Source organism: Equus przewalskii, chromosome 15 (assembly GCF_037783145.1).
Source record: "Equus przewalskii isolate Varuska chromosome 15, EquPr2, whole genome shotgun sequence".
Classification (NCBI taxonomy): Eukaryota; Metazoa; Chordata; class Mammalia; order Perissodactyla; family Equidae; genus Equus; species Equus przewalskii.
The window spans coordinates 75,692,115-75,705,687 of record NC_091845.1 but is presented as its reverse complement, the minus strand read 5'-3'; the positions used below and the strand labels follow the sequence as shown (position 1 = coordinate 75,705,687).

Sequence of the window (13,573 nt, the reverse complement as noted above, 5' to 3'; positions counted from 1 at the left end):
TCCACAAAATCCCCTATTTTTTCTAAGAAACTATATGTAACTATTGTCCCATACCTGATTAGAGAATGATAGTGCCCCTGTTAAGTCCCGCAGAGGGGACAGTCATGATGTTCCTTAAACATATTCTGACCCTAACTGTCCACATTGCTATATGGGAGCCTTGCCTGACTCCACCCTTACAGCCTTCTGTAGCAGACTCTGGCGGAGAGGCAAATGGTCCCTGAGGTAGCGCCTTTGCCTTGCCTAAGGGAGCTGGACCACCCAGGATTGAATGCCAGGGTCTGCTCCCACTCAGGACGAGGCACAGAGATTTTTAGCACCTGCCTGAATTTAGGCTGCCAGGTGGCGAGCATTTTGGCAACACCACTGTTCTCCCTTGCCTAGGAATGTACCAGGTGATAGCAGGTATCATCTCTCCTGTCAATGACAAGTACGGGAAGAAAGACCTCGTGGCTGCCCGGCACCGGGTGGCCATGGCCCGGCTGGCCTTGCAGACGTCCGACTGGATCCGGGTGGACCCCTGGGAGAGTGAGCAGGTGCAGTGGTTGGAGACGGTGAAGGTGCTGAGGTAACGATGGGCCTGCTCTGTGATGTCCGGGGCCACGGGATGCGTCTGCAGAACCCATGGGGTGAAAGGTTGGGACAGAGTGGGGAGTGGGCTGTCAGCCAAAGTTTGAGATGTGTTACTCCTTATCAGGAGAGAGGCCAACAGACACATTCTCAGAGAGTTCCTGGGCAAGAAAACCACTGCCCCACAGGAGGCACTTTGTGGAAACGCCCCATCTTGTTTTAGAGGACGGTAGCATCCGGGCTGCAGTGCCACCACTTAGCTGTGTGACTTTAGGCACTTGACTTCCCTGAGACACACTTCTCACTTGCAAAATGGGGACAATAAAACCTAATAAGGATTTAAAAAGTGTAAATAACTTTTCTGACCCAGAACCACATAAGAATATTCACTAAGTGGGGCTTTTTTTTTTGGGTCTTCACTGAGTAGGTTGAAAACTGCGTCTACTTAATAAGCCATCTTTTCTAATGGTACAAATCCTGGGTTCTGTAAATCTAGACTTTTATGTAAAATTGAAAAAGAAAGACTATAAATCTAGAAATAGTTGCTCAGGAGTTTTTTTTTTTCTTTTGGCACCGCTGTTAGCATTCAGCGAAAGTAATTTGCTGTTTAAAAGCCCCAGCAGGTCCTGCGTGTTAGGACAATGGGTCACTGACTTGTGTCCTGGAAGCTTTACTTGTGTCGGGGATTTTGCTAGAGAGGCAGGAAGTCCCCTGTCCTGGCTGTCAGAGGGGATCTTGAGGTGGCCTGGCTGTCACTATGACAGCCAGCTCTGCTGGAAGGGATTGCACACTGTGGGCTGTCGTTTATCTGTTTGGAAGCACTAGGATCGTCAGGGCATAGGAAGCACAAGGGAAAGGCTGAATAATTGGCAGGCCTGTTCATAATCTGTTTTGGTTTTCATTTTTTGCGTCTTCAAATTCACTTGGGAGAAAAATGTTTACCTTTTTCGTAAAAGTTCCTGGTTCTTATTTACTTGGGAAAGAACCAGCTAGAAGCATTCAGCAGCTACTTCAGAAGCTGTTGCCAAATTGAAAGGAGAGCAAATAGGAAATAATTGTTAGGACACAGGCTGGCTTTTTTTTAACATAAGGAATAAATTTTCACCTAGATCATCCTCTCAGAATAAGCAGTAGAGTCAGCTCTCATTTATCTAGGCTAACAGAGGGGAATGGAAACAAAACAACAGATAAGCCGACAAATCGTTTGGCTTTAACAGTAGTCAGGAACAAACTGACGCTTCCCGCCGCCTCCACCCTGTAAGAGGCAGCGGGGCTGAGGGCCCAGGTTTTGGAGTCCACATTAGTAGCTAAGTGACTTGCCGTAAGTGAGGTAGCCTCTCTGAGCCTCAATTCCTCACCTATAAAGTAGAAGTGACACCACCTGCTTCACTGGGGTGCTGTGTGAATTAAATGGGAAGGTGTAGGCAGAGCACCTGGTTTGTGGTAGGTGCTGATACTGTTCGCTCTCTTCCCTGCATCCCTAACCCCGGCCCATAACTTGTCCTCAAACAGAGAAGCCATTTCCGGAGAAATCGGAACTGAGCACAGCACTACATAGTACTGCTAGTGCTTCTGCTGCAAAATGCAGGCGGGAGCTAAGATTTTACCGAACACAGTCTTTTCCTTTTTTTACTATACCCTTTTGTCCAGTGCTTTTCAGCCCTAGCTGCACATTGAATCACCTGGGGAGCTTGAGTCTTACCCCGGAGACCGGATGTCATTGGTCTGGGTGGGACAGCAGGATTTTTAAGAGCTCCCGGGTGATTTTAATGTGTGGCCAGGATTGAAGCCACAGCCTCAGTCACCAAGTCTGTGAATCGTGCCTATGACTAGTACCAAGATCCATCCAAACGAGTGGTCTCAACTCTGTAGAAATCACCTCCGACTCCCCACCCCACCCCGCCCAGATTTTGATTTGTCTGGGGTGGCATCTAGGCATGGATATTTTTTAAAAGGTCCTCAGTGATTTATTTTGTGCAGCCAACATTGAGAATCCACTGATATAAATAGTCAACATCATTTTATCAGATAGCTGATTAAGATTTTTTTTTTCAGTATCTGGAGTGAGCTTCATCTCCAGAGTCTATCTGTTGCATTAGAAAATTTGTTTGTGGGGTCGGCCCCGTGGCCAAGTGGTTAAGTTCGCACACTCTGCTGCAGCGGCCCAGGGTTTCACAGGTTCGGATCCTGGGCACGGACATGGCTCCGCTCATCAGACCATGCTGAGGCGGCGTCCTACATAGCACAACCAGAGGCACTCACAGCTAGGATATACAACTATGTACTGGAGGGCACTGGAGAGAAGAAGAAGAAGAAAAAAATAAGATTGGCAACAGATGTTAGCTCAGGGGCCAATCTTCAAAAAAAAGAAAGAATTTTGTTTGATTACAGTGTTTTTCTGAAACTACCAAAAGCATTTTTTAAAGACTGAAAATCTAGTTAAAAGTGTAAAGTTAGGTGATTGTAAAAGCATGGTAGAAGACTACCCACCCTTTGCTCCACATAGTAGCTTCTTGATAGAGTCAACAGTGAATTTACTTCGTAGTGACATTTGTTCACTGTCACCATGAAGTAAATTCACTGTGGGACTTATTGAGCATTCTTTTTCTCCTTATCAGGTTGCTGATTTTTACCCTAATTTTTTTTTTTAAATCTAGGCCAGCTTTCCTGCTTGTAGGGCATTTGATAACTTATTTCACTCACCTTTTCCCCATGTTGTGGGAAGAAGGCCTTGGTCACAATGCCACTTGATGTGGGCCATCACCATCGTCACCTCATGTATCCCTTTGCAAACTTGACCTTATGTTGTCCTCACTTTACAGATGAGGTAACTGAGGTTCAGAGAGGCTAAGATAATCACAGTCACACGACAGATTAGCAGGCGGTGGAGCCCTGATCTGTTCAACTCTGAAGCCATGCTTATGGCCGTCTTCAAAACCAGTGATCTACAGGTGGGAGCACAGTGTGGCTGACTTTGCTCCTGCCACAGTGACCCTCTGATGGGACATCCCTGGAGAACAGTGGGATGACTGAGCACAGGGAACATGCTCTCGGGGTCAGTCCTCAGGCCCAGGGCTGGGCACACCAGGGTGCCAGTCAGGCAGGCAACAGGAGGAAGCAGTGGCCACTGTGCCACAAAGGCAGAGTGGAGGTCTGTGAGGAAGATGGCTTTGGCACTGAGAGTGATCATTTGCCACCAGAGTTCAGAGACCCAGCTAAAATTCAAAGTAAAGTCAACTTGAACTAGGAGCTCAAGGTAAGTAAAATAAAATGATGATCTCCACGTTTTCTTGATCCCCTACTATGTGTGCCAGGCTCTTTGAGGGATATAATACCTACTCAGCTCAGCAACTCTGAGGAGTAGGGGGCTTAGCCCCATTTTACAGATGAGGAATTGGAGGCTCAGAAAGGGTCAGTAACATCCTCAAAGGCCTACAGTTGGAAGGTGGAGGTGAGCCTCAAACCTCCTTCAGTCTGATGTGAGATTCTAGACTAACCCAGGAGTGACTCCTCAGAGATGGAGCTTCCCAAACCAAAGCAGTAAGACAATAATGAAACACAGACAGGGTCCACTGGGGCCCTGAAGACTCCGCTGAGTCTCTGAAATCACCAGGAAGGACCTCGGGCCAGAATTAAATGTGTTTATTCTCCCATCGTGCCTGAATTCAGCCGGCTTTAGGTCAGCAATTCCTCGGCACTAAGAATATGTAAGGATGACTCAAATGGGCTCCCTGTTCACAGCAAGGTGGGGAAGGTGGACTGAGAGTAATGATGGTAAGAATAGCGGGTGTTTATTGGGCCTTCTGTATACGGGCCAGTGCTAAGCTCTTCAGTTAATCCTCGCAGCAGCTCTCTGGGATGGCAACAGATGAGAAAACTGGAGGCAGATTGCTCAAGGAGCCCACCAAGATTCCACAGCTAGCAGCTAGAACCAGAATTCCAACCAAGGCAGTCTAAGTCTAGGACTTAACCTTTCCGCTGCCCTTCTCCCCATAATAATCAGCCCTGAGCCACTTGCCCAGCATTTGAAGGTAGAAGCACTCTCTCCTTCGTGCTCTTGTGATACTCGGTGTATAAGGCATTAACTTTCATGACCAAGAAACAGACGAGGTCAGTGAGGCTGAGAGTGTTAGTGACTCATCCAAGGTCGAACAAGCAGGAGAACCTAAACTTGAACCCACCCACGGTAGCTGCAAAGCACCTGCTGTTTCCACCAGGCACTGGTCCCTCCCAAATACAGCTCTAGTCACTGCGTAATCCAGTAGGTGGAAGATGAAGATCAGATTGATACATGGCATAGTGATTACCATGTTTGATTAAAAAAAGAAGATGCAGGTACCTCTTGATTTGCAGAAGATAGATTGCTAAAAGAACCGCGCGTGCCAAATGGGTGTAAGTCTAATCATATTGGAAATGCTGACGTATAATGAGATCTGCTCGTGCTGCGCACTCTTCAGTGCACTTTGTGTGCATTACTCCTTGAGTCTTCATAACCACCCACTGGAGGCAGGTGCTGTCACTCTTCCTCATTTTGCGGGTGCTGAACCATCCACACAGAGACCTGAACCCACCGGCCCAGAGTCACACAGCTGCCCCGTGGGGGAGCTGGGATTCAGCCTATGCAGTCTGGCTCCAAGCCACACTCTTAGCCATGGCCCGGTTGAGTTCTCAGATGCTAGCTTATGATAGGAGCGAGCCTGTTTTTTGAGAGCCAGCTGTGGGCCATGCCCTGAGCCAGTGCTTCCTGGTTAGCAACTCATTTACCTTCACAAAAGTCTAAAAAGTAGGTGTTCTTATCCCTGCTTTACAAGTGAAAATTTGTGTTTTGAACTCAGGTCTGTTTGATTCTAATAAACCATGTCCTTAATCCCTACTCAACCTTTTTTTAAGTGAGATACTGAAAGAAAATGTTGAAAGAGTGGAAGTATGCTCTTCCCCGTTTTCTCCCTGGCTCGCAGGAGGCAGGGAGCTGTCTTCTTAGGGCGCTCTGGGAGGACCCCAACACCTCTGCTTTCTGTCCTGGCACCTCGCCCAGGGCCCAGCACATGGTAAGCCCTCAAAAAATATTTGTGGACTGAGCCACCTGAAATGGACCAAAGCAGGTTGAGACCGAAAATCTGAGCCCCCTGGGTGGCTTTGGGGGACGGTGGGCCGCATAGACACGCCCTGAGCGTATGTTTACCATGCAGGCATCACCACCGCGAACTGCTCAGATCTCTGCCCCAGAAGGAAGGCCTGGACCGAGGCAAGGCTCACCCCGCGGCCCCCACAGGTGGGTGCGACCTTGTCTGTCAGGGACTCAGGAGAGGACTGGTGGCCCTCTGACACCCTCTGGGCACAGAGAAGGATTCTGAGGCCCACCTGGTTGGGGTGACACGTCCCAGGTTGAAAGGTCAAATTAAACAATCTGCCACCACTCCTTGCTAATGTGGGATCTTCTGCCTGGTAACTAGTGCTGGCAACACGGGTTACAGTCAGGGCCACACAGGGATGAACCGGGGAGTGACGCTGGGGTTCTTTGCAAAGCCTTTGCCTTTTGAACACAAAGTGTGCCGTAATAACCCTAGTAAGAGACTGATCCTTGTAGCAGTGTTACGCAGTGGTTTACTCAGAAGAGGAAACCTATTTTTAAGGGAATTTAAAGTCGATTTGGATTATCCTTTCACTGTGTAACCCTAGATTTCTGCCCTGTTGTCAGCTCCTGGTGTTTGATGGAACCTTGTCAGCTTCAGTTTCAGTGTCTTCCTTCTCCAGTGGCGGCCCTGGTACTGGGGTTAAACGCCCCTCGTGCAAATCAACAGGAGCACCAGGAGATGGGAGGGCAGGATGTGACAGGAGCAGGGAGTCACTGGGCCCACTGGGCCGACATTCCATCAGAGCCATCTGCAGGGTTTCCCACGGGGGCTCCCCCAACTTGGGTTGGTGGGATGCTATTTGCAGATCAGAAGGGCTCGGGAATGTCATGGTTAAACAAACTTAAAATGGTTACTGCAGGACTTTTCAGAGCCTTTACTCCCTTCAAGTGCGTTGTGACTCTACAGGAAAGGGATATAGCCTGCAGCCATTATCACCTTTTAATCATGGGACTCTTCTGAATGCATGTAAGTATTCCTTAGAACTAGTGCTCCCCAGAACACAGAAATGCTCTGCTAAAAAGATTTGAAAATGCCGCCGAACCCTGAGTGAAACCCCAAATGCTGGTCTAAGGACCACTCACGGCAGAATCACCTGAGAGCCTTACTAAAAACACTAGTTCCCAAGGCGGCCCCAGACCTCCTGAGGGGGAATGGGCCCTTGGAATCGGTATGCTTAATAGGCAGTCTGCTTTACGGCCGATTTGGGGAACAGCACTAGCGTAGGACTCGGAGAAGGAAAGAGTTGTGGAGTCTCCTGTTGTCAGCTTACAGTGTTTGTGTTCCTCTGGCCTCTGCCTCTCCTCTGTTGCCTGCATGCGCTTCTCCCCACCGCCCCCCCGGTCATGAGCACAGCGCAATGTTACCTCTCAGCCTTCTGCCTTCTTCCAGAATCATCTCTGGCTCAGCAGTCACTCTTAATAGGGTTCTAGAGACGCCTCCTGAGCGTCTCCCCAGGCCAGGCTCTGGGCTCAGGCTAGGAACAGAGACAGCCTCCCCCGGCCCCTGACCTGGGCTGGAGCCAAGCTATGAATGGTGGTGAGTCCAGACACGGATGAGGAAGGCTGCCTGGAGGAGGAGACACCTGCACTGAGACTCATAGGATCATAGGTTATCTGGGTTGGGGGCATTCCTGGGTAGAGGGGCAGCTGAGCAAGGCACAAAGTGTCTGTGCTGTTGGGGGATGCTGGAGCTCCAGTGAGAGGCGGGGGGCGCCAGTGAAGGCTCCAGCTTCCTGTGCTTCCCCTCTCTGCAGGGGCTTCCAGAATCCCTGTCTCTTCGCCTGGCCTGCCCCTCTCCCCCTTCCTTCTTGGCTCGCCTGTTGAGAACCTATCTGTCCTGTGGGGCCCGGTTTGGAACTCCCCCTTCCCCATGAAACCAGCACCACTGCTTTCCCTGCAATGGGCTGTCCCCTCCCTCTGCCAGAACTCACCCCACATTCTTTGTGGGTTTGTTTCTAGGGGCTACTAGCCTCCTCTGCTTAGCCCTATAATGTGGGGAGTTTGTCCCTATCCCCTCTCTCTCTGTTCAGACCCTAAATCCTACTCACTTTGTTCTCTTCTAAAGTAACTGTTACAAAAGGAAGTTTATGTTGAATGAAAAGTGGGCTTTTCAGTTTACCAAAATATGTCGGGGCTTTAAAAATGTACATACCCTTTGCTCAATATATTCCCCTCCAGGAACCTGGGTGAGGAAATAATTAGAGATTGGGACAAAGATTTATGCAGAAAGATGTTTATCACAGCAATTTTTATAGGGGCAGGAAAAAAGAGCAACCTCAAGATTTAAATATAAGGGAATGCGTAAGTAAATGATACTGTATACTTAGGACGAAGAATCTGTACAAAAGGCTTTCGTGATATGGAGAAACACTTATGAGGTAAGTGGGGAAAAATCAGGATACAATACTGTATATATAATCTCAAGTATATGAAAATATGTAAATGTACTTTCACATCTATTTGCATGTCTAAATCGATAGAAAAGACTAAGAAGTATACCAAAATATTGCCAGTTTTCGTAGAAAGCAGAATTGTTGTTGTTTTCTACTTTAAATATGTGTTTTCCATACATTCCACAATAGACACAGATTTCATGTTTGTAATCAGAAAAAAAAACAGACCGATTGAAAAAAGAAAGTTTTTCCCATCGTAAGTTTTGCTTTGGCTGAGACAATGTGTGCATTGGTAGTGACCCATTTCTGAAGGAGCCGTGAGCCGAGCTGCGTACTTTGCTGCGTGCTGTTCTGCTCTGGGATTGCAGGTTCCACACAGCCCGGCACTTCCCGGCTGCTGGAGCCTGCCATCCCTCCTTCCTTTGATTTGCAGGCCTCCTTGACTCACCTGGAGTCACGCTGTCACTGCGTCTGGGCTGCTCACGTGTTACACTTTGGGATGACGTCTCCATCCTGTAACAGCCCAGCTGTGTCTTGTCTTTTGTGAAGGTGATCCCTACCCTCAGCTGATGGGGCTGAGCACAGCTCAGCAACCTCTGGAAGACCCCCTTTCCGTACAACCAGAGCAGGACTTCATCTGACTCCATTTTACACTGACTGTTATGGGGCAGCCTTGTCTGGTTAATTTGGGTGCTGCCCTTCAGATGCCAATACCTGGCTTCATCTCTGGGGTCCTCCTGTTTAGACCCAGCAGTCCCACACTCCTGTGTGTGTCTGTGTCGCCTGTGTGGCTGTGTTCACACCCTGCTCTGGGTAGGAAATTCGCATTGCATTCGCTCCATCACTCAACTTCCATAGCTTCCAGACGAGGTTTTATTATCCCCATTTCACAGCTGGGGAAACAAGCCCGTTGGCTATAACCTTCCCGGGTCCCAGCAGATCTGGAACTCAGACCCAGGCTGACTGACCTCAGGGTTGGTGCTCTTTGATGTCAAAGAGTTGGAGCAACTGGACATTCAAAGAAAAAGGTCCTGGTGGCACTTGCCTCACATTCTGTGTAAATCTCAGCTTCATCTGCTTTTCAAAGCCTGTGGCTATTCAAAGGCAGCACGTTGCCCACAAAATGCCTATGCCATCCTATTTATATCACTGTAAGACGAATCAAATTGGCAGCCCTTATTCAACACCTCAGACTATGGACTTTGGACTTGGACGGTCAGAGTCCCTGGATCTGAAGATTTTGTAGCCATGACGTGACTGGATTTGAAAGGGTATGGGCGTGCCTCTCTGAGGCCTGATGACAAGACTGCCCACAGCTGGGGTCTGAGGCACCAGCCCCACAGACATGCCTTTGACTTAAGGGACGAGGGGAGGTGTGGGCACTGTCCTCTGTAGGCAGGGGCTCAGAGTGAATTGTATTCCTTACCATCATTGTTAATGAATCAAACAGTATCAAATATCAAAGATGATATGTGGAAATCGTCCCCACAAAAATCCACTGGGAGAAGAAGGGAGTATCTTCTCTGTTCTCTGACCTGTGGGAACAGGGGCGTGTGCCCCAGGCCTCAGGAGACCCTGGAATTAAATGCACATCATTTAATCTCCCCCATAGGAGGACCACATAAGAATCACCTAATTTTTTGAAAGGTCAAACGCTGGTCTCTTGCTATATTACAATGGTTGAATAATAAGAAATTAGAATAAAACGTCATAGATGCAGAAGAATTCAAATCCACGTGTATGTTGTAAGCAATGGGACTAGTTCAAATTAGCAGAAAGTGTGAGTTATTGAATAATTTTTAAATGCAGTTTTATTGACTTTAAAAGGCCAGGCACTTAGGAGGTACTCTGTAAGTGTCAAATGGATGTGTCACTGGGGATTGGTGGATAAGTAGGTGGGTAGGTGGATGGATGGATGAATGAATGATAGTTAACGCATATCACACTTACTGTTCTGAGCACTATACTAACTGCTTTACATTTATAAACTCGTTCAATCCTAAAATAATCCAGTGAGGTAAGTACTGTTAATATCCTCATTTTAAAGTTGAGGTCACCCAGCTGTTGAATGGCAGAGCCCGGACTGGAATCTAAGGTGTCTGGCTCCAGAGTCCTAGTTCTTAGCCATGGAGAATTCATGCATCCACGCATTAATCACTGTCTGAGTATCATGTCATCATGCCAATATTATGCTCCCAGAGTGTTTGAAAACTGTGTGTCTATAATTAACATCTGCTGCTTTAAAATGACTAAAATGGTGCTCACCATTTCATGGATGGGTAAACTGAGGCCCAGAGAAGGAAGGATCATGCTTCCAGCCCCATAGCCAACTGTGCCCAGCTGAGGCCGGAACTCAGACCTCTCTGTGACACCTCCAATTTGTTGCTCTCCAGTCCACAGCTAGTCTAGCTGTCCTTTGTAAACTCATCTCTCTGGTCTATGTCCTGATTCCTTCAAAGGTTTCACAGTAGAGGAGCCTAAACTGCCCACTTACATCAGACTTTTCCCCAGCAGGGGGGACCCCTGAAGCCCCTCCCAGCTGAGGTTTCATGGTGACCAAGAGATGCCAGCGCTCTAGGAGCCCAGCCTTTGCTGTTTACTGAAGCTACAGTCAGCTTCCAGGAGGACCAGAGATCCTGCTGTGCACTTCTAGCCTGGACTTCAGTTTTCACATCCAGCTTTGCCCATTCAAAAGGGACAGGAGCATGAACGGGCCAGGAAAATCCAGGAAGGGCTTCCCAGTTCTGATGCATGTACAGCTCCCGCCAGCAGGAGGCAGCAGAGCCTCGCAGTTACAAATGCCACCCCCCCCGCCCCGCCCACCAACCCCCCCCCCCCCCCAGGCTGGCTGGCAGGTCAGAATCTGACTCCTCTGCCTACAAGTCACTTGCCTCTCTGTGCCTCAGTTTCCCCCTACACAAAACGGGCACGACAACAGCAGCTACCTCATGAAGCTGTTCTGAGGATCAAATGAGATGACACACATAAAGCGCTTAGCCACAGTGCTCATCGTGAGCCCCAGTAAATGTTAGGTATTCTTTCATCATCACGATCATCGTTCTGTTAGAACAAATACCAAAGGATTATCCACATTGATCAGTTTTTCTGGAGCTTTGTTTTATTGAAAACAGATGAAAAGGTCAGCAGCTGGGGTCTTGGAGACCTTTTGGTTATCCAAAGATCCTTTATAATTAAGCTTTATGATGAGATTTTACTTACAGAAGGACTAGGTGTCCAGGATGAAATAGATTTCGAGAAGGGCAGTCACTTGCCCTTATTGGTCCCAGGGCATGACCTTACCTTCCATCAGAACATGGGGTTCAGGGTCCAGCACAGCTGCCTTTGGACCACTGTGCTGTGGGATCCAGCAACCACAGACAGACCTGTGAAATAACACTGGGGGAAAAAAACTGTCTTGTATTACTTGGCGCTTTGCCAATATTAAACGAAGATTTATTGATTAGATTATTACTTGTAACTGTATGTCTCTGAAGTAAATTCAAGTTCATTTACATGCTCTTTCTTTCTAAGTCACGAACGCAGAGACACTGAGTTCCCAATACATTCCAAGAACAGCAATTTTGTGTAATTTTCAAACAGAAGATGATGTTATCTTTACTGGCCATGACCCTTCTGTAACTTTGCTGGGATCCGCCCTTGTTTTTCCAGCTGTGCCTGAGCTAAAGCTCCTCTGCGGGGCAGATGTCCTCAAGACCTTCCAGACCCCCAACCTCTGGAAGGATGCACACATCCAGGAAATAGTGGAGAAATTTGGCTTGGTGTGCGTGGGCCGGGCAGGTCATGACGCAGAGCGCTACATCTTGGGCCTGCCCATCCTGCAAAAGTACCAGCACAACATTCACCTGGCCAGGGAGCCCGTGCAGAACGAGATCAGTGCCACGTACATCAGGCGGGCCTTGAGCCAAGGGCAGAGCGTGAAGTACCTGCTCCCCGATGCCGTCATCGCCTACATCAAGGACCACAACCTCTATACCAAGGACAGTTCCTGGAAAGACAATAACACCTAGAGGAATGAGGGAAAGGCCAGGGGCGAAGGCCAGCCACTCCTCCTCCACGAGCTCCTCCTGAGGAGAGGGCCGTTGAGGGCTTTGTCTTCCTTTTTTTGCTTTTCCATTTTTCATTTGTTCTATTTCGACAATGATTTTACTTCTGAGGCGTCTTCTGTCCCAGGAAGAGACTCCTTCTTTTGGGAGGAGCACGTATGTACATCACGAGGATGGACAGAGAAGTTAACCGGTGCGGCAGGTCATCAGGATCAGGCAGGAGCTCTCAGAACCTCTGGATGCAGAGGCCTTATTTCATAAATTGTTGCAAGCGGTTCTGCGTATGGCAGGGGCCCCTGAGGGTCCGATCAGAATTGCCCACTGTGCGATTTTTAACTAGGACCAGGTGCAGCCTGCGGGGCTTGATGGGAGCGACTTGACAGCGTGCTAATTACCGAACAGTGGGCTTTGTCAACGCCTCGTTTCAAACAAAATAATACTGAGTCAAAAATGTGGAAGCAGCACTTTGCCGATTTACATTGTCTTCCCTCATGAGCCACCGCCGCCTGCCTACTGGCCGTTGATAAAGTTTAAACTAAAGTCTTTCTAAGTAGTGATTCTCAAACAGTATTTTTGATACAGCAGATATTTTTAACACAGCTCCTCTATGAATGCCAGCGCTCCTGATTTCTAGGTCTCTAAAAAGGAACTGAGGTAAAACAGACGCCCTGACTGTTTTAGAGGATCTTTGTGAATGTTTTATGACTGCCTACCTGTTTGAATATTGGCAAAGGGATAAATAATAAATTGACATCAAAAAGTACTAATGAAAAGTTTCTCTTTCTTCCTCCTTTGTTATATTATTCATGTCTGCTGCACCGGCTGTTGCTCATCTTTCTAGCTATTCCGTGAAATTTGCTCCTGTTCCAATCGAACTGGCATGAATTTAAAAGTTTATGTTCCCAGGTACTAGCAGTGGAGGAAGCAATTGCTTTCCAGCACCATGCAAACGGGTCTCTAGTCTGAAGTGCTGGGTCGATGGCTCTGTTCAGGCGGGCCCTGAAGGATGAGGACGGGAGCTTCGCGTGTGTTCAGGGTTTATGATGCCACTGCTGATTAGGAAGAGGTTTTGATTGGCCTAATTCTGTTTGAGTTTACTCTTTACACATGCTGACTGAGTGACTGAAACCTTCAGAATGTTCTTCTCCACCCTTCCACCCTGGCGGGTCCTGGCTGCAGATGTAGTCGTGCAGAAACACAAGGGTCGGTCAGGAGGAATCTGACATCTCCCCACATAGATCCCAGGGCTCACGTGTGTGTCATGATGGAGAGCAGTGAAGCAGGAAATCCGCTTCCTGGTCCAGAGTAGTGGGACCTTCCTGTGGGAGGTCCCCCGACTTCTGTCCCCCTGCCCCACCTCCACCTCCCACCCCCCCACATCTCCCCCCCCCCAGCAACCTCCACAGCTGCTG

The 13,573-nt window shown here is 48.3% G+C and overlaps 1 protein-coding gene across 5 annotated transcripts in view; it reads left to right on the top strand.

The window, feature by feature from the left end:
- NMNAT3 (nicotinamide nucleotide adenylyltransferase 3) overlaps positions 1-12,924 on the top strand; it is a 116,064-nt gene extending 103,140 nt beyond the window's left edge. The window contains exons 3-7 of one of the 5 annotated variants that reach the window (XR_011527187.1): positions 385-568; positions 5,760-5,842; positions 6,565-6,671; positions 8,032-8,082; positions 11,767-12,924. Coding sequence is in view for 3 of the 5 variants with exons in the window: in XM_008529218.2 (XP_008527440.2) it covers positions 385-568; positions 5,760-5,842; positions 11,767-12,125 (626 nt within the window). In the remaining 2 variants the exon portion in view is untranslated. Of the gene's footprint in view, positions 1-384; positions 569-5,759; positions 5,843-6,564; positions 6,672-7,959; positions 8,083-11,766 lie in introns of all 5 variants that reach the window. The other 4 variants (XR_011527188.1, XM_070576191.1, XM_008529218.2 and 1 more) reach the window with 4 other exon arrangements.
- The last annotated feature ends 649 nt before the right edge of the window (positions 12,925-13,573 follow it).